This window comes from Ranitomeya imitator, chromosome 2 (genome assembly GCF_032444005.1).
Source record: "Ranitomeya imitator isolate aRanImi1 chromosome 2, aRanImi1.pri, whole genome shotgun sequence".
NCBI lineage: Eukaryota > Metazoa > Chordata > Amphibia > Anura > Dendrobatidae > Ranitomeya > Ranitomeya imitator.
The window spans coordinates 387,583,410-387,605,022 of NC_091283.1; the positions used below are offsets into that span (position 1 = coordinate 387,583,410).

Sequence of the window (21,613 nt, forward strand, 5' to 3'; positions counted from 1 at the left end):
GTTACTTACTGGTAATAGGATTTTCCACGACAGCACCCTATGAGAGAGGGAATCCGCCCACCATCAGGACAGGAACCTACAGGTTAAAAAGGGGTGGTCCCCCTTGCCTCCTCAGTTTGTGTTTCAGAGTAAAAGGGGAACTGCTGTCCAATTAGTACATGATAATCTAAATTATAAAATCTATAAGGAACACCTTCCACTAGAGTGCAAGAATCCAGTGATTAACTACGGGGGGAAATGTGCGGGTGCTGTCGTGGACTCTGTAAAATCCTATTACCGGTAAGTAAAAACCGGTTTTCCTATCGCCACGACAGCACCCTACGAGAGACTTTCAGAGACTTTTCAACTGGAAGGGACCACAGCACTAAGTACTGATCGCCCAAAGTCTAGGCTGGAGTTGGATGATAGATCAAGACAGTAGTGCCTATAGAAGGTGGAAGGTGATGACCAAGTTGCCGCCTTACAAATTATGTCAATGGAGACATCCGCTTTTTCCGCCCAGGATGATGCCATAGCTCGAGTGGAGTGGGCCTTGATCCCTTCTGTTGGAGTTTCCCCCTTAGCTGAATAGGCCAAACTAGAGTTGAGCGACTTTTACTTTTTTCAGATCGAGTCGGGTTTCGCGAAACCCGACTTTGTCAAAAGTCGGGTCGGATGAAATCGGCCGATTATTGCAAAAAGTCGGGGGCCGACTGAAACACGAAACCCAATGCAAGTCAATGGGGAATCAAAGTCGGCAGTGAGTGGAGGACAGGAAAACACCTACATTGCCCATTTTAATGCCAAAAACATCAATTCTTATTACTTAAGCTTGTCAATCTTAATTTACTTTATAATAATAGTTAGGTATTGAAAACTGGGGGTCATTTGGCTAAAGTTGTGGGGAGGTAGGGCTGGCTCAAGATTTTCGTTGGCCCAGGAAATGCGGAATACGTCACGGCGGTGGAGCAGGGAGAGGTAAGTATTTCAATTTTGCAAGTGCTGTGATCCTGAGCAAGCAGGGGGGGGCCCATTCGTTGGCACTGGCACAGGTCCCCTCATAGTACGGCGGTGTGTTTGACAGCGGGTGGCGCCTCCCACCGGCATAGAGACACTTTTGTGTACTATGAGGTGCCCTGTGCCAGTGACATCGCCAACGAGTATGCCCCCCCACCTGATGAAGGAACCTGCACTTTCATCAGCACCTTCCTCTTTGTCCCCGTGTAAGGTGCTATAGTATGCGGGAAGGGCAACCTAACTTTCAGCAGAGTCAGATTCTGGCTGTGTAGAGTGCAAGGGAAATGTATTGGTCTCGGTCAATGTACCAGCAGACTCATCTAGCAGTGGCTGGGCAATGGGCAGGATGAGGAGGAAACACAGATATAGGCCCAAATAATAAAGTAGGCTAAATGCAGTTCAAAATTGGTAACAGGACAAAACAGGCGCCATTGCTTTGTTCAGTGGAGGAAAACTGTAATGAGTTGCAGACACAGTTAGTAGGCCCAAATAATAAAGTAGGCTAAATGCAGTTCAAAATTGGTAACAGGACAAAACAGGCGGCATTGCTTTGTTCAGTGGAGGAAAACTGTAATGAGTGGCAGACATAGTTAGTAGGCCCAAATAATAAAGCAGGCTAAATGCAGTTCAAATGTGGTAACAGGACTAAACAGGCGGCATTGCTTTGTTCAGTGGAGGAAAACTGTATTGAGTGGCAGAGACAGTTAGTAGGCCCAAATAATAAAGTGGGCTAAATGTCTGCCAAAAAATTGTTCATAAATAAACAGGTGGCATAGCTAGGTTCAGAGGTGGGCTCCTCTGCTGAGTAGCAGACAGTGGTAGTAGGAGCAAAGTATTAACTGGTCTAAATGGAGGCCAGGGCCCCTGTATATTTTAACTATCATCTATCATTTCAACAAATTTGTATTTGCAGTGCCATTGAAGGATTTAACAGCACAGACTACACAGTGGTGGAGCAGGGAGAGGTAACTATTGCAAGTGGTAGAGCACTGTTCGAACTGGGGGGGAACACTCTCTCGTGGGCGGCGGTACTGGCACAGGGCCCCTCATATTACGAAGGTGTGTCTGACATTGGTTGTGCACCACCACCGTCAGAGACACTTCATTTGTACTATGAGGGACCCAAGAGTGGGTCCACTCTCCTGTCTGGGCAAACTGCACTCGCACGGGTGCTTGCACCAGGTGGTGATCACGGCCCTGTGGGGGGAGTCAGCCCATTTAGGGAGGTATAAAAATGGCCTATGGTGGACATTCAGCTGCTGCAAATGGAGGAATTGGAGAAGTCATTAAGAGGAGGCGAAAAGCAAGATATTTTTCAGGCAAGCTACGTGTCAGCAGGGGAAGGTGGGGCAAAATAATTTGAAATCCATGATTGGTTCATTTTAATGAAGGTTAGATCATCAACATTCTGGGTAGCCAAACGTGTCCTTTTTTCGGTCAGTGTTGAACCAGCGGCACTGAAGACTCTTTCTGATAGCACACTAGCAGCAGGGCAAGCGAGCGCCTGTAATGCATATTCTGCCAATTCAGGCCAGGTGTCTATTTGAGATGCCCAGTAATCAAAGGGGAATTACCTGTGAGAGAGAACATCGATAAGGGAGGAAAAGTAGTTCGTAACCATACTGGACAAATGCTGTCTCCTGTCACTTTGAATCGATGCAGCAGTACCTGCCGTGTCAGCAGTCATTGCGAAATCACTCCACAACCTGGTCATAAAACCCCTCTGTCCAACGCCACTTCGGATTTGTGCACCTCTAACACCTCTGCCATGTTGCCCCATACGGCTCGTGTGAGAACCATCACCGCCGCTGTGTGCTGGGAATGCCTGAACCAAACGGTATTCAAGAGTTGCTTGTTTGGTAGCCAATATTTGCTCAAGGTTCTCATGTGGCATGATATTTTGTAATTTTCCTTTATATCGTGGATCCAGGAGGCAGGCCAAATAGTAATCGTCATCGGTCATTGTTTTGATAATGCGGGGGTCCATTTTTAGGATACGCAAGGCATACTCAGCCATGTGGGCCAATGCTCCAGGTGTCAATTCACTGCTTGTGCTGGGTTGAGGAGCACTTTCTTGCAAATCAACATCACTTGTGTCCCGCAAAAACCCTGTACCTGACCTTGCAACGCCACCAGTTTCTATTGCCCCCTGAGAAGCATCCTCCTCCCATAAATATTCATCCTCATCATCCTCCTCCTCTTCGTCCGCCACCTCATCCAGGAGAGTTCCATGAGCAGACAATGGCTGACTATCATCAAGGCTACCCTCCTCCTCGGCTGCAGACACCTGCTCCTTAATGTGCGTCAAACTTTGCATCAGCAGACGCATTAGTGGGATGCTCATGCTTATGATGGCGTCGTCTGCATTTACCAGCTGTGTGCATTCCTCAAAACACTGAAGGACTTGACAGAGGTCTTGTAGCTTCGACCACTGCACACCAGACAACTCCATGTCTGCCATCCAAGTGCCTGCCCGTGTATGTGTATCCTCCCACAAATTAATTACAGCACGCCTTTGTTCGCACAGCCTCTGAACCATGTGCAGTGTGGAGTTCCACCTTGTTGCAATGTCGATTATTGGGCGGTGCTGGGGAAGATTCAGCGATCGCTGATGGTTCAGCATACGGCTGGAGTGTACGGGCGACTGGCGGATGTGCGAGCAAAGTCTTCGCACCTTCAGGAGCAGGGCTGGTAACTCCGGATAATTTTTGAGGAAGCACTGCACCACCAGGTTCAATGTGGGAGCCAGGCAAGGTATGTGTTTCAGTTCTGAAAGGGCTATGGCAGTCATAAAATTCCTTCCGTTATCACTGACTACCTTGCCTGCCTCAAGATGTAGACTGCCCAGCCATGACTGAGTTTGTTGCTGCAAGTACTCGGCCAGTACTTCCGCGGTGTGTCTGTTGTCGCCCAAACACTTCATTTGAAACACAGCCTGCTGACGCTTACCACTAGCTGTTCGATAATGGGACACCTCGTGTGCAACACTGGCAGCTGCGGATGGAGTGGTCGTGCGACTGCGCTCTGTGGACGAGCTTTCGCTTCTGGAGGAGGAGGAGGCGGAGGGGTGACGATACCTCCACATTTGCTGCTGGTGGTGTCCTAACCGGTGGGCTTACAGTGAGGGAAGCAATGTAGCTTTGCTGACTGCCTTCATTCTGAGCAGGTGCACCAACAGTACGGGACATTTGGTAGTTAGTCCAGGCTTGCAAGTGCATGCTGGTTAAATGTCTAAGCATGCACGTTGTATTTACATTTTGAAGATTCTTCCATCTGCTAAATGTCTTTGAGCATTTCTAACTTTTGACTGATCATTCGGATCTTGGTTAAAAAATTGCCACACTACACTCTTCCTACTATGGAATACCTTTTCAGGCATTGCACGCTGTGCTACTTTCACCGGATGGCCGCGCTGTCCTAAAACTGTTTTTGTTTTTGACAAACATTTTTGGCCTGATATGGGCCTGCCAGATGACAGCTTTTGCGATGTAGATGGCTGCTGCGGATCATCCTCCTCCGCTTCTGAGCTACTGGCAGCGGCACCCTCTTCCCCCAATGGCTGCCAATCTGGGTCAACAACTGGGTCATATATAATCTCCTCTTCAATGTCATGTGCACCTTCCTCTGTGTCACCGTGTAAGGTGCTATAGCGTTTGGGACGGGGCACCATAGTCTCATCAGGCTCAGATTCTGGCTAAGTACACTGCGAGGGCAATGTAGTGATCTGAGTCAATGGAACAGCATAATAATCTAGCTGTGGCTGTGCATCAGTGCACTCCATGTTAGATTCATCTTGTAATGGGCAGTTAACAATTTCCCTTTCTAACCCAGGCACGGTATGTGTAAAGAGCTCCATGGAGTAACCTGTAGTGTCGCCTGAGGCATCCTTCACTTTTGGTTTGGGTGAAGGACACAAGGAAACGTCTTGTTCCTGACCGGGAGCATCCACTGACGATTTGCTGCTTTTATATTTGGAACTTTTTGAAGAGGAGGCGAAAGAGCTAGAGGCTGAGTCAGCAAGGAAAGCCAGAACTTTTTCCTGCTGCTCCGGCTTTAAAAGCTGTTTTCCTACTCCCAGATAAGGGAGCCTTCGAGGCCTTGTGTATCCAGACGATGACGCTGGCCCAACACCTCCAGCCTTAGGTGCTATTGTGCTTTTGCCGCTACCACCAGATGCACCACCACCAACAGTACCAGCTGGCAACCACCGCCCACGGGCTCTTCCACCAGACTTCCTGAGTTTTTGGAAAATCTAACCAAAATAACAACCGTTATATGGTACTGTAAAACAAGGTAGAAGGTGTTTATAAACTTGTTGAGAATTTGAATCTCCCTTTTTGGGGAGACTGAACCAAAACTCAGGCCCAGTGTATATAACAACGCAATCTAAGTGGCAGAAAGTGGCTGGCTGATATACGACAAACTAACAGGACTGAAGTATAGCCACTTTGTGAAAATTTGAATCTCACTTTTTGGGGGGGAGACTGAACCAAAACTCAGGCCCAGTGTATATAACAACGCAATCTAAGTGGCAGAAAGTGGCTGGCTGATATACGACAAACTAACAGGACTGAAGTATATCCACTTTGTGAGAATTTGAATCTCACTTTTTTTGGGGGGGGGGGGGGGGAGACTGAACCAAAACTCAGGCCCAGTATATAAAACAACACAATGTAAGTGGCAGAAAAAATAAAAAGGACTGCTGCACACAAAAGTGTGGACAAATAAACAAGATAACTGTGCAGAAAGGAGCAACAGGATTTTTGCTTTTAAAAAAGCAGTTGGTTTGCACAGCAGCGTGCAAACAGCAATGCAGCTATCAGGGAGCCTTATAAGGCAGCCTAATAAACTTACAGAGCTGATGCACAAAATATATATACTGTTCCTGCAAAAAAAATGGTGGTGTTTGACAGTGGAAATCGCTGCAGCACAAGCAGTTTTGGGGGTTAATCTTCCTCCCTAACTATATCCCTTCTTCTGATGAAGCTGCAGCAACCTCTCCCTATGCTAAGAACGGCAGAAGTAAGATGGCGGTCGGCGTGCACGCCCCTTTATAGCCCCTGTGACACCGTAGAAAGCAAGCCAATCACTGTCATGCCCTTCTCTAAGATGGTGGGGACCGTCATCACGCGGCCCACACTCTGCGTCCTTCTTCATTGGCTGAAAAATGGCGCTGAAAGCGTCATACGAAACACGACTTTTGCGCGCAGATCGGCGACCTCATGGCCGATCCCACACTAGGATCGGGTCGGGATTAATGAAGACATATCGCATCTCTAATCCATCTGGCGATAGAGTTCTTTGTAACACTCAAACCTTTCCTTTGAGTCTGGAAGGAAACAAACAGAGCCCTACTCTGCCTCCAGATTTACTCTACACTGATCTTCTAACGTCTAGAGCAGTGTTCTCCAACTCTGGTCCTCAAGAGCCACCAACAGGTCATGTTTTCAGGATTTCCTTAGTATTGCACAGGTGACTGAATGCTTGCCTGTCCATGTGATGCAATTATCGCCCGTGCAATACTAAGGACCGGAGTTGGGGAACACTGGTCTAGAGTATGGAACCTCTGTTCTTCTGCTGTGACCGGATTATCGTAAAAGGACGGAAAGTAGATTTCCTGGCTTCTGTGAAATTTAGAAGCTACCTTTGGTAAATTTTTGCTGCGGATCTGCAGCGTTTCCGCAGCTGCGGATCCGCAGCAGTTTCTCATGCGTTTACAGTTCAATGTAAAACTATGGGAAACCAAAAACGCTGTGCACATGCTGCGGAAAAAAACGCACGGAAACGCAGCGGCTTACATTCCGCAGCATGTCACTTCTTTGTGCGGATTCCGCAGCGGTTTTAAAACTGCCCCTATGGAAAACCGCAGTTGGAAAACCGCAGTGAAAACCGCGGTAAATCCGCAATAAATATGCAGCGGTTTTCCACTGTGGATTTATCAAATCCGCTGAAATCCACTGCAGAAAAATCCGCAGTGGACCTAGAATACGTGTGCACATAGCCTTAGGCTGTTTTTAGGGTCAGCACCTTGATTGAGGCAGAACTTAAAGGCTCAAAGGGAGGTTGTGTTAATGCATTCAACACCAAGTTCAAATCCCATGGCGGTAATCTAGCAATATTTACCGGGTTACATTAGCCCTAATAAATCTAGAGATCCATCTATTTCCTGCCACGTTACTGTTATACAAGGCTCCCAAAGCTGACAGCTGAAGTCTAAGGGTATTCACTGACAGCCCCAATTCTCGGCCTTTCTGTAAGAATTCCAGAATTGCCGGAATCGGAACATAATCTGTTAGGGGATGTTGATGGAACAATAGAAATTTTTTCCAGACTTTAAAGTAAATATTAGTAGTGATCTCTTTCCGGCTAGCCGACACAAAAAGAGAACTTAGAAATCCTCCAAAAATTGAAAAAAGTCACAGAGAAAAAAGCAGAGATGTTTACCTGCTGAATACCTCCTTTTGTGGTATTAGTGCACAAAAAGATAAGAGATAATAGTCTGTATGTGGCATTATTCACACAGGCAATGCAGAGCATCTGGTTTACAGCCTATTAGTAATGCACATACAGGCGGGCTGCCCAGTGCTACAAAATGCATGCTGTGCGAACAGAGGCCAACAGTTTATCTTTTTGTGTAATAATACCAAACAGCCAACACTAGATTGAAAGTGGTTGTTTCATCGGTATTTTTTGCACCTGTGTCTTTGCCATCATTAATCGGGTCCGCTGCACCCTGCCAGTGCATTTGGTTGGAGGCTTCAGCAGGTAAACATCTCTGCTTTTTTCTCTGTTACTTCCTTCTGGCTAGCTAACAAGGTAGAAACGAAGGCCTCTGAAAATCCCCTATGCCTTAGTAACTCCCTCTCAAATTCCACGCCGTCAAGTGGAGAGCTTCCACCTGAGGATGACGGAATGGGCCTTGAGAAAGAAGCTTCGGGCTCCATGGCAACACCCAAGGGTCAGTTACTGACATTGCTCTGAGTAAAGAAAACCATGGCCTCGGGCCAGAAGGGGGCAATTAGTATTACCCTCGCCCCTTCCTCCCTGATCTTCCTGAGAACCAGAGGAATCAAGCACATTGGGGGAAAAGCATATGCCATAGGAAAATCCCACTGAACCTGCAGGGAATCTACTATGTATGGTGTGTCTGCTACCCGAAGTGATGCAAACTTCCCGACCTGCCTGTTGCTTCTTGTGGCAAACAGATCTATGACAGGCAGACCCCACACCGGACTATTTGTTTAATATCTGTCGGGACAATTCCCTCTGATGTAAGAAATGACGGCTGAATCTGCCTCCACATTTTGTTCCACTCTTATGTGGAGTGTCGATAGAGAAAGGAAGTGAGTCTCGACTAAGGTAAGTATGTCTGCTGTGGTGGACATCAGTGATTGTGATCTTGTCCCTCCCTGATGGTTGAGGTAGACTACCACTGTCATGTTGTCGATCTGTACCCGCACATGTAAACCCCACAGAGACGGTAGAAACTGAAGGAGTGCATATTTGACTGCTGTGAGTTCCTTTACGTTGGAAGAATTTTGGGTTTCCAAGACTGACCACTACCCCTGGGCTAAAACGTCTCCCATGTGAGCTCCCCACCCTACTGGGCTGGCATCGGTCGTGACTGTATTGTCTGGTTTTAATCCCCACTGCACCCCCTTTGACAAGTGGCGAAGGTCCAGCCACCAATTTAGATTGCTGAGAGTGACGGTTGACAATCTGAGTCTTTCACTTAAGCAACCCTGAAGTCTTCTGTCTGCTTCGAGAATCTCGAATTGTAACATGCGGGTGTTGGACTGAGCCCACCGAACGGTTGGTATGCACGATGTCAATAAACCTAGTAAGGACATTTCATTCCTTAATGTTAAATTTGGATCTCTTTCTACTGCCATGACTTTGTGAATGATCCTTAGTTTTTTGTCCTCTGGCAGGAAACACAATTGATCTTTTGAGTCCAGAAGAATGCCGAGGAAAATCTGACGAGTTGAGGGTTCTAGCTTTGACTTCTTTAGATTGATGAACCAACCAAGGCCCTGCAGGGATGATATTATACTGTTTAGACGGGCTCTACATTTTATGACTGAATTTCCCACAATCAGGAAATCGTCCAAGTAGGGTATAACCATGGTATCTCGTTCTCTGAGATGAGCCATTACCTCTGCAATTACCTTATTAAATACCCTTGGGGCAGCCAAAGACAGACAGCCCAAACGGCATCGCCGTAAACTGAAAATGTCTGACCTGATCGTTAAGCCGAATAGCCACTCTGAGGAATTGTTGGTGATCCTTGTAAATAGGCAGATGGTAGTAAGCATCTTTTAGATTCAGCACTGTCATGTAACACCTGGGAAATAGAAGTTTAGTTGTAGATGTAATGTATTCCATTTTAAAGGTGTGATATTGTACAAATGTATTACATTTTCGCAAGTTTATGATGATCCTAAAGGAACCATCAGGCTTGGAAATTAGAAATAAGGGAGAATAAAACCCCTTCCCATCTTGATCTTTAGGCACTTCTACAATAACTTCTTTTTCCCTCATCTGCCGAATCTCTATTTCTAGGGCCTGCTGTTGATCTGGAGAATTTAAAGTTGTTGATACAAAGAAATTCGGAGGTACACTCCGAAATTCCAATTTTAGCCCGGACGCAATTATCCCCAAGACCCAAGTATTAGATGTTGTCTTGGCCCATTGGTCAAAAAAATAATTCAATCTACCCCCCACTGGGAGGGCTGTGTTATCGATAGTTGCGTCTACGTCTTGACGTTGAAGTGACACCTTTCTTCTTTGGCTCTGCCGGTTCCCAATCACGGTCTGAATAAGTCTTCCAGAAAGGCATCTGTCTCCTGAAGGCATTTCTAAAAGTAGGATTAAATAATTTAGGAAATCCTTTCTATTGTTTGCCTTTGCAAGGATATCACGGGGCCAAATAAGTACTCACCCCTGCATAGAATCGCACATAACTTTGCTCTAGCTTGAGCATAACCCTTCCAGCTTTTAAGCCAGAGTGCACGTCGGGCAGCTTTTAAGCCAGAGTGCACGTTGGGCAGCATTTGAGAGGCCTGCCGATCTGGCTGCCAGTTTTATAGACTCTACAGACGCATCCGCCAGATATGCTTATCTTCGCGGATTTGAGATAGAGAATCAAGTAACTTGTCTCTAGGAATCTTGGCCTTTAGCTGCTCCTCCAGCTGACCCACCCAAACCATAACAAATCTGGCAGTACAGGTGCTCGCAATTTCTGGTTTAAAGGCTCTGGCCGACGATTCTCAAACCTTCTTCAAGAACATATCCGCTTTCCTGTCGGATAGATCTTTAAGAAGGCTTATATCCTCCAGGGGTAGAGTGGATGATTTTGATGTGGAAGCAACAGCCGCGTCCATCTTAGGCATTTTTACCCACTCAGCTAGTACCTCGTCATCAAAAGGGTATCTCCTGTTTGCGGATGATGGCAGCAAGAAACACGGGTATTACATACCTGGTAATGTGTTTTTTCATGAGACATGACGGCACCACGAGAGAGGGGATCCGCCCATCAAGGACAGGAAACCTTCAAGATAAAAGGGGCGGCTCCTCTCTCCACATCAGTTGTTTTACAGAGTACGAGAGGAACTCCGCTGGTTAGTGTACACATAAATAATACATCCTATACGGTTCTATTCACCGATACCCCAGGGAGTGTATAATACAAATAATGCTAATAATGCACCCAACTAATGACGTGATCAAAAGGGTGGGAATATAAGGGTGCCGTCATGTCTCATGAAAAAACACATTACCAGGTATGTAATACCCGTGTTTTTCCATCATACATGACGGCACCACGAGAGAGTTACAGAGATTTGTATTCTCTTCTAGGGAGGGATCACTGCTTGTAACACTCTTCTCCCAAAGGTGAGATCAGAGGTAGCAGATAGGTCTAGCCTATAATGTTTAAAGAAAGTAGACGGAGAGGACCAAGTGGCCGCCTCCCAAGTGCCACCGCTGGGTTCTGCGCGCGCACCCTGCACTTACTTCCGGTGCGCGCTGCTCTGCCAGCGTCCATGCACTCACCTTCCAGGCGCGCATCCGGCCCTTACTTCCGGTGCGCGCCGAAGATTCCTGTCCTCCTGCCCCAGTGCCCTGCACAAACGTTCCGAGCGCTGCTGCCCAGCGATGTGCGCACGCGCGGCCGCCTCCTGGGATCATGGCGCCGGCCAGGCAGGAAACTCTGCAGTGTCCCCTCCGTCCGACACGCCACGCTCACCTCCAGATCCATGCTGTCAGATACCGCTCCACACCTCTCCGCTTGTCTCAGGTACCGATCAAGGAAGGAAGGAGAGGAGGGAAGGGGAGGGGGTGGGCTGGGGGGGGACCATCTGCAGTGCTCAACAGGGATGGCATAAAACCTCCAAGGAGCCTTACCTAGCCTGGGCACCGATGTGTCTCACAGGCTGCATGGCCACCATAGTCAACAGGGAGGGAGCACCTTTGTGACCCCGAGGACAATTGGCAGGTGGATTTTTTTTTTTTTTGGTAAAAGGAAAGGCCTCCGAGGCTCCAACTTCACCCGGGCATTCGCCTCGCGGGCTGTGGCCATGCTTCGCTCAGGGGGGGCATGGTATACATTGACCCCCGAGGCGACTACGGGTACCTGGTGACAGGTGCAGCAGACAGCGCCTGCCCAAATCCACCCGACCCAGATCCCGGCATCCTCTTCAATCTTCATCAGATGTCTTCCATCTTGAGGGTTCCCCATCAAGGACAGGAAACCAACTGATGTGGAGAGAGGAGCCGCCCCTTTTATCTTGAAGGTTTCCTGTCCTTGATGGGCGGATCCCCTCTCTCGTGGTGCCGTCATGTATGATGGAAAAACCCTTATCCTGTTTGTCCCATTCACATTTAACAAGATCTTTAACTGTATCAATAACTGGAAATGATTTGCGATTTTTCTGACACAGACCCGCAAACATGATGTCCTGGGTTGATTTGGGTTATTTATTATCTGCAACCCCCATGATGGTGTGAACCGTTCTAACTAGCATGTCCATATTTTTAAAGGGAAACATGGTCTACCTTCCTCGTCCGAGGAAGATAGCGCTGAGGATTCTGAATGTTCATCCTGCTACCCTGCTATAGATGGGCTGAACTTAACTAGCTTTTCCATGACGTCTGCTTTTAAGGGAACTCTTAATCTCTTCCTGGATAACAGCTGTTAGATCAGATGTACACAGGGGAGCATCTTCTTCTAGGGTCTGGCATATGCAGGCCTGACAAAGATTTTTTATATAGCTGTCCGGCAAAAGTGCTGTGCATAAAGCACACTGTTTTTGTTTGCTTTAGCTGTTTTTTTAACCTAAAACAAAGCACAAAAAGCGGGGAAATTCAGCTAGTAGGTGCACATCAAACACTCACCACAGAAAGCTGTCTAGCGGAGTACCGGTTCCGGAGGAGGAGAATCTCTGCGTGACGCTGGGGCACTCGAGTGCTGCCGCCCCCGTACCACTCCGCTGCCGCTTCTAGAGCGGAGCTACCGCTGCCCTTCCTGTGCTGCTCGGGCACCTCCGACACCTGTAGGTGCTCTGTATCCCCCACAGAGGACATCTTGCTGCACGCCCCCAGCTGTCCCCTTTCCCTCGGCTGGTTAATAAATTGTCGGGGGACCCCCACACCAGTTTTTTTACAGAAAATAATTTTTTTTATCAGATTACACTTGTCCGTTTTCCTCGCAGATGAATAAGAGCCCTTAATGTGACTATAATGTGATTTTTTATTTTGTTCTAAATTTTACACTCTATTTAGACAGCGGGGGCTGAACACAACTCTCAATATTGTTCCCTACTTCAACTGATCGCAGGCATAGCAGAGGACAATGATGTGAGCTGTCTGCAACACTCGGCGCCAGGGATTAGTGCAAACAGTACCGCTGATTCCCAGGCGCAGGTACATGTGATACTGATGGGGCACATGGTTGCCACACGTATGAAACACATGGACACGGAGCGGGATAAAGGTTTATTATTTTTTTATTTGTTCGTTTGTATGTATGGATGTATAGAAAAACAGCAGCGCATGCAGGATAGGGGAGCATATAATAGGATGGGGGACAAATACCAAGCTGAGGGAGAATATACAAGGATGGGGGAGGATATACCAGGCTAGAGGGACAAATACAAAGATGGGGGAGCATATACCAGGCTGGAGGGACATATACAAGGATGGGGGAGCATATACCAGGCTGGGGGAGCATATACCAGGATGGGGGAACATATACCAGACTGGGGGAGCATATACCGGGTTAGGGGAGCATATAGCAGGTTAGGGAAGCATATTCCAGAAAGGGAGAGCATATACCAGACTAGGGGGAGCATGTACCAGGATGGGGAGCATGTTCTTGGATGGGGGAGCATATACTAGGCTAGGGGAGCATATACCAGGATGGGGAGCATACACCAGGATGGGGGAGCATATACCAGAATGGGGGAGCATATACCAGGATGGGGGAGCATATACCAGAATGGGGGAGCATACACCAGGATGGGGGAGCATATACCAGAATGGGGGAGCATATACCAGGATGGGGGAGCATATATACCAGGATGGGGGAGCATATACCAGGATGGGGGAGCATATACCAGGCTGGAGGAGCATATACCGGGATGGGGGAGCATATACCAGGCTAAGGGAGCATATACCGGGCTGGGGGAGCATATACCCGGCTGGGGAGTATATACCAGGCTGGGGGAGCATATACCAGGCTGGTGGAGCATATACAAGGATGTGGGACCATATACCAGGATTAGCTATGAACCCGTTCTACGCCCGAGTTGTGAGCATTTTTATTGGTACATTTTTGTGCTATATTAAAGGGAACCTGTCAATAGAAATAACGTTGTTAACCTGCAAATATGCAGTCAATATGCAGGTTAACAGTGCTATTATGCTGCCTGGTGCCCTCACGCAGGTGAGGATAAAATTATGAGCTCATACAACACATCACGTAAAGCAGGGCATCAATAATCAATTGTGTACAGAAGGTATAAACACCTTTGTACATAGAAGAACTTCATATGCTGTCATGCCACATCTAACCATAACTACTCTGTAATGTCACTTTTCTAAGCAGCCTTCGCAATGTAGTCCATGGTTGCGCTGGTGGAGATGCTGCACTAAATTCACAGGGTCACTTAGTTCATTGTGTAAGAGTCAAAATCTGTTATTACCAGAGCTAAGTTGTTACCTGGCTTTGAGTAGATTATTACCGGACCCTACTTCTAAATCCTTTCCTGATCAGCCTACATATTTTTGGTGACTTCTCACTTGACTATCCTTCAAGGACCGGTAAGGCCACTAGAAATTCAACATATAATTACAGTAGAATCTGTAACTTCTCTGCATTTAGTGGTTACTACTCACCTGGGTAGCCATATGTAGGAATCTCCTCTTTACACCGCTCATCACCCCTCACATATGTCTCTGTAGTATTAATATGGGTCAGGTCTTCACTCTGAAATAAATATTATAATAGTCACAGACAGAAGGAGAAGTCACATCTATGATGAGCTCTAATCCTGCCATCTCCACCGTTCACACAAGTAAAAAACATATAATACTGGAGGATAAAGACTAAGACTAAGCACGAGACCTTCACATAGGGGAGATCTCATGACACATTCTCTCCATCTACCTGATGATCCTGAGGAACATTGGGATCTTCCGGTTTACAGTCCTGTGCAAGAGGAGGACGGTGACATCTCTCTGATGTTGTCCTCTTACTGGATAGATCTGAAGGAAACACATAAAGAGACTGAATTCATTCTTTACATACAGATAATTAAATGCCTTGTGTATTCACAGCTTTCAACCTCTGAAACACATAAAGACGGTAACACCCTTGACCTGGTCTTCGTGTGGCTCTGTTCAATCTCCAACCTAGATAACTCATCGCTTCCCCTCTCTGACCGCAACATTCTCTCCTTCACGCTCACAAATCCTCGCCCACCCAGCAAACTCCTACCTACCACACATTCAGAAATCTACAAGCCATTAACCCTCAGACACTTTCAGACTCCCTACACTCATCACTGTCCCCAATCTCCTCTTTTTCATGTCCTGATCTGGCTGTACACCACTACAATGACACTCTTAGAAGCATCCTTGACCAAGTACCGTCCCTCACCCTCAGAACCTACAAACACCAAGCAAAACACCCCTGGCTCACATCGCAAACTCAACTTCTCCGGCGATACTCTAGGAGTGCTGAATGCTTATGGAGGAAAACTCGCACACCAGAAGACTTCACCCACTTCAAATTTATGTTAAGAACCTATAACTCTGCCCTTCACCCAGCCAAACAGACCTACTTCACCACCCTGATCTCCTCACTAGCCAACAACCCCAAGAAACCTTTTGACACCTTTCACTCCCTCCTCAGTCCAAAAGCACAAGCCCCTATCACAGACATTTATGCTGATGACCTTACTTCCCTCTTTATAGAGAAAACAGATTGTCAGTCAAGAAATTTGCTCCCAACCACCATGTGCTGTGACTCCCATCCCTCCCTGCATTTCCCCTGGCTCACTTTCCACATTTCATTCCATCACAGAAGAAGAAGTCTCCAGACTCCTCTCTTCTTCTTGTCCAACTACATGCACTACCGATCCCATTCCTTCACATATACTCCAGTCTCTCTATCCTGTTGTCACAACTCACCTATCTACAATCTTTAATCTCTCCCTCTCCTCTGGCATTTTCCCATCCTCCTTCAAACACTCTATCGTTACTCCATTACTAAAGAAACCCGCTCTCGACCAATCCTGCACAAATAACTACAGACCAGTCTCCAATCTCCCCTTCATTTCTAAACTCTTGGAGCACCCAGTCTACTCCTGCCTTACCCGTTACCTCTCCACTCACTCCCTCCTAGACCCTTCACAGTCCGGCATCCGCCCCCTACAGAAACTGCACTCATCAAAGTTATCAATGACCTTCTGACAGCAAAGTGTAATGGTGACCACTCTCTGCTCATTCTTCTCAACCTTTCTGCAGCTTTCGACATTGTTGACCATCGTCTCCTACTCTCTAGGCTCCAGTCATTTGGCATTAAGGACACTGCTCTCTCCTGGTTCTCTTTCTATTAGTGATGAGCGAATATACTCGTTACTCAAGATTTCCCGAGCAGGCTCGGGTGACCTCCGAGTATTTTTTAGTGCTCGGAGATTTAGTTTTCCTCACCTCAGCTGAATGATTTACATCTCTTAGCCTGCTTGATTACATGTGGGGATTCCCTAGCAACCAGGCAACCCCCACATGTACTTATGCTGGCTAACAGATGTAAATCATTCAGCTGCGGCGATGAAAACTAAATCTCTGAGCACTAAAAAATACTCGGAGGACACCCGAGCGTGCTCGAGAAATCTCAAGTAATGAGTATATTCGCTCATCACTACTTCCTACCTCTCTGACTGCTCCTTCAGTGTTTTTTTTCGCTGGCTCCACTTCATCCCCTCTTCCTCTCGCTGTCAGGAGTACCTCAGGCCCCAGTCCTTGGCCCCCATTGGACAGACCATCAGCAGATTTGGCTTTCAGTACTATCTTTATGCTGATGACAGATAACTATACACTTCATCCCCTGACATTACCACTGCTGTACTACAGAACGCCAGTGACTGTCTGTCCGCAGTCTCCAACATCATGTCAGCCCTCTGTCTGAAGCTCAACCTCTCCAAAACTGAACTTCTGCTATCAAACCCCCCCCCCCCCCCCCCGTCTACTAACCTCCATAAATCTGACATTTTCCACTCCATGGGTGGCACCATAATAACACCCAGGCAGCAGGTGGACTGCCTGGGTGTTATGTTTGACACCAGTCTCTCCTTCACCTCCCATATACAATCTCTTGCCTGCTCTTGCTGCTTACACCTAAAGAACATCTCTTCTCACCAGTGAAACAACAAAAACCCTCACTGTCGCCCTGATCCACTCCCTCCTAGAAACTGCAACGCTCTATTAATTGGCCTCCGTTACTCAACTTTCCCCTCTACAGTCCATACCTAATGCAGCAGCCAGGGTCATCCCTCTGTCTAATTGGTACTCGGATGCGTCTGCTCTTCCCCAGTCCTTACATTGGCTGCCCATTCATTATAGGATCCAATTCAAAGTACTTGTTCTCACCCACAAAGCTCTCCACAGTGCAGCACCCCCCTACATCTCCTCCATCATTTCTGTCTATCAGCCTAACCGATTGCTGCTCTCTGCAAATGACTTTCGACTAACCTCTGCACTAATCTGCACCTCACACTCCCAACTCCAAGACTTCTCCAGCGCTGCGCCAATCCTCTGGAATGCTCTACCCCAAGAAATTAGGAATATCCACAATTGGCATAGTTTTAGGCGCTCCCTCAAAACGCATTTATTCAGAGCGGCGTATCATGTTCACTAATCTAAGTCAATTTATGTGTAAGTGTGCATGTGTAGCCCATTCACCAGCTCCATCTATCCCTCAAGATGGCTGGACCATCATTGTATATATATCATTGTAAATACACTCCTGTACTTTGTATCTCCCCCAACTCATTGTAGATTATGAGCTGTCACAAGCAGGGTTGTTTTATTTTGCTTTAATGATTGTATTGTTAACGTTGTTACTTATGACTTGTGTTTTGAAACGGTTAGGCTTTGTGCCCACGTTGCAGAATGTTAGCAGAATTTTCCTGAACAAAACCGGACTACTTTCGCAGGAAATCCACTAGTGTTGTTTTTTCGCAGCTTTCCACTACTATATTAGGAGATTTTCCTCAAAATTAATGAACATGCTGCGTTTTTTTCCGCAATGTGTTTTTTTTTTTGCGGAAAAAAAACGCAGCATGGACATAAAAATTGCGGATTGTATTCTAATAATGGGATGCTTAATGTAAACTTTTTTAGCGTTTTCGAAGCGGAAAACCGACGAAAAAACACTAAAAATCCTGAGCGTAGGCACACAGCCTTAAACTGTAAAGCGGTGCGGAATATGTTGGTGCTATATAAAAATAAAGATTATTATTATTATTTAGTCCTGTCTATTACCTGGTGATGTGAGGGGCCAGGGAACCTCCATCATGACGTCCTTGTACAGATCTTTATGTCCTTCTAAATACTCCCACTCCTCCATGGAGAAATAGATGGAGACATCCTGAAACCTTATAGGAACCTGACACATACAATGATATCGTCATCCACCCCATCCCTTCATAGCATTACTGTATAATGTCCCAGCATTCCCAGCAGTGTCACCTCTCCAGTCAGCAGCTCAATCATCTTGTAGAGAAGTTCTAGGATCTTCTGGTCATTGATGCCCTCATGTTTCAGGGGGTGAGGTGGAGGCCCCGTGATTGAGCTAAGGGGTCTTTCCCATCCCTCAGACACAGGGGCCTGACAGTGCTCACTAGAGGTCTTCTTCACTATTGTGTAATCCTGGTTATGGAGAGACATATTAATAAATCACACTACAGACAATTCCAGAGTCCTCACCTCTCCAGTTCTGTCCATCTGTTATTCCTATAGATAATAATGATGTTGTGAAACGAAGCCATGAAATATGTGGAGAACTCTTGCAGGAGGTGCCACTGATGAAGAGAGGCTGCCATCTGCTGGCTAGGCAAAATCAAGTGGTACCAAAGTATGCTGGAATGTTTGCAGGGGGAGTGACCTTGTGTGCTTGACTGGATCAGGTGACCCACAGGAAAGACTTCCCAAATATATAAAAGCCCTGCACGCCCATCAACGAGGATAAAGTGACCAATGACCTACTAACCGCCAAGAGCAAGCGACACTACTTTGTCCTCCTCCTCCTGGACCTGTCTTCTGCCTTTGACTCTGTGGACCACTCCCTCCTGTTACAGATTCTCTCATCTTTTGGCATCACAGATTTGGTCCTATCCTGGATCTCATCATATCTAACTGACCGGACATTCATTGTCTCCCTCTCCCACACCACCTCCTCATCTCGCCCCCTGTCTGTCGGTGTTCCCCAAGGCTCAGTTCTAGGACCCCTACTCTTCTCCCTCTACACCTTCGGCCTGGGACAGCCCATAGAATCGCACTGTTTACAATATCATCTCTTCGCTGATGACACGCAGATCTACCTATCTGGACCCGACCTCACTTCCTTACAGACCAAAATCCCACAATGTCTGTCTGCTATTTCATCCTTCTTTTCTGCTCGTTTTCTAAAACTGAACATGGACAAAACAGAATTCATCATCTTTCCCCCACCTCACTCTACCCCTCCACCCGACCTATCCATCAATTTCAATGGCTGCTCACTTTCCCCGGTCCCACACGCTCGGTGCCTCGGGGTGATCCTTGACTCTACCCTCCCTTTCAAGCCACATATCCAAGCCCTTGTCTCCTCTTGCCGATTCCAACTCAAAAACATTTCCCGGATCCGTGCATTCCTTGACCATGAAACCACAAAAACACTAGTACATGCCCTTATCTCCCGCCTCGACTACTGCAACCTCCTACTCTCTGGCCTCCCCTCTAGCACTGTGGCACCACTCCAATCCATCCTAAACTCTGCTGCCTGACTAATCCACCTGTCTCCCCATCACTCCCCAGCCTCTCCTCTCTGCCAGGCCCTTCACTGGCTTCCTATTGCCCAGAGGCTACAGTTCAAAACACTAACAATGACATACAAAGCCATTCACAACCTGACTACTCCATGCATCTGTGACATGGTCTCCCGGTACCTACCTACACACAACCTTTGATCGTCTCATGATCTCCTTCTCTACTCCTCTCTCATCTCTTCCTCCCACAACCGCATCCAAGGCTTCTCCCGTGCTTCCCCAAAACTCTAGAACTCTTTACCCCAATACATCAGGCTCTCGCCTACCACGGAAACCTTCAAAAGGAACCTGAAGACCCACCTTTTCCGACAAGCCTACAAACTGCAGTGATCCCCAGTTTACTGAACCGCCGCATGACCAGCTCTACCCTCTCCTAGTGTATCCTCACCAATCCCCTGTAGACTATGAGCCCTCACGGGCAGGGTCCTCTCTCCTCCTGTACTTGTGAGTGCCTTGTTTTACTCATATTTATTGTACTTGTCTATATTTGCCCCGTTCACATGTAAAGCTCCATGGAATAAATGGCGCTAGAAAAATGTATAATAACAATAATATTATTATTATTATTTGGCACCAGGGAAGGGATCTGGGCCCACGTGCTCCAGAGACACCATTGAGACCAGCATGGCAGGCCTCAGGGGGAGTATATGCCACCCAGATGTCGGTAACTGTCTGTCATGGTCTGGATTTCCCAGAAGATATCACCAAGAACGGCTTACACTGGTCAGTCAGAAGCTGCTCCCTGCGCTGGTCAAGTCTCAGAGGCCCGACTATGTCCATCAAGAGCTGATGCCTAGTCCTCTCCGCCTTGAGCCTGAGAGACTTCCGTTGATGGTCAAGCCGAGAAGACCCATGACCCATCACTTCCAGCTATCAAACAGCAACGGGGTCGGCTGGGACTAGGAGTACAGGTTGGAAGGGGGCCGGTTGGCGCGTTAGAGGCTCAATGGGGTTTAATACACTATTTTAGGAAGAGACTTGCAGCCTAGTAGGAAAACCCGGTGACCCCTGCTAGAACCAGAGCTTTGAGTGAGAACTCACGTGGTGACCCCAAGACTGGGCGCACCACCTTTGTAAAAAGGACACTAACATTAACTAGTGAAAGACTGTTTTGTTTATTCTAAACCTGTTGTTATTCCCTCTACTGTTAAATTGAATAGCTACTAACACTAATTGTTTAAAAGTTACTGTTGTATATTGATAGCATTATATCAACCCTTGGATATTTCCACTTCGTGATCTGTGCTCGTTGCATCCAGACACCCGCATTACTTTTGGCGTATTTGGCAGGATGCAACTTTCAGATACAGAGATGGCGGACCACTCTGTGACCAAGCCCGGCAAGGGAAATATAACCTTGGGGGCTATGGTCAGCAACCTTCCGAAGTTCACAGGGAGCAGCGCATTGCTGTGGGACTGGGCAGAGATGCTGAAAAGTATGCTACGCATGGATTCCCTGACCTTTTCCATTCAGGCCGAGTTAACCCTCCTGACCCTTGATGGGGAGGCCTGGCAGACGGTTATGTACCGCCCACCTAGGGACACTGTGGAAAACATCATCTTGGAGGATATGCATGGTGACACCACGCACTTAAGGCACCTCCGCATGCAGTTGTTCCAGCGGGTCCAAGGGGAAAGTGAGACCATAGCTCAGTGTCTTAATGCATTGCAGGAACTGACGACTCATATCACCAAGAAGACACAAGACAGGCACCTAGGACTGGGTCTCTTGGATGAAGTGATGCGGGACCAACTCGTTGCTGGACAAAAGGACTCCTCTTTGAAGCAGATATTAAAGGAGAGCCCATGTCTGAATCCCAGTCTGGGTTTCCTTGAGGTAGGGGGTCAAAGTTACAGTCTCGGAGAGAGAGACCCCTGTTCTCATCGCCGCTGTCCGGAGTCATGAAGAAGTGGTCACCCCTGAGTCAACATGTACTGATCCCGACTGGGTGCAGGAGATACATCAAGAGATGTGTGACATTCGATGTGAGCTGTGCAGCATCAAGGGGACCCTTGCTGCCAATCCT

The 21,613-nt window shown here is 47.3% G+C and overlaps 1 protein-coding gene across 1 annotated transcript in view; it reads right to left on the minus strand.

Annotated features, from left to right (window-relative positions):
- The window catches only part of LOC138666644 (zinc finger protein 850-like), a 209,245-nt gene that overhangs the window by 16,012 nt on the left and 171,620 nt on the right, over window positions 1-21,613 (minus strand). Inside the window, exons 18-21 of the mRNA XM_069754836.1 lie at window positions 18,250-18,429; window positions 18,043-18,166; window positions 14,663-14,760; window positions 14,392-14,482 (exon numbers count right to left, since the gene is read on the minus strand). Of these exons, the coding sequence (XP_069610937.1) occupies window positions 14,392-14,482; window positions 14,663-14,760; window positions 18,043-18,166; window positions 18,250-18,429 (493 nt within the window). The remainder of the gene's footprint in view (window positions 1-14,391; window positions 14,483-14,662; window positions 14,761-18,042; window positions 18,167-18,249; window positions 18,430-21,613) is intronic.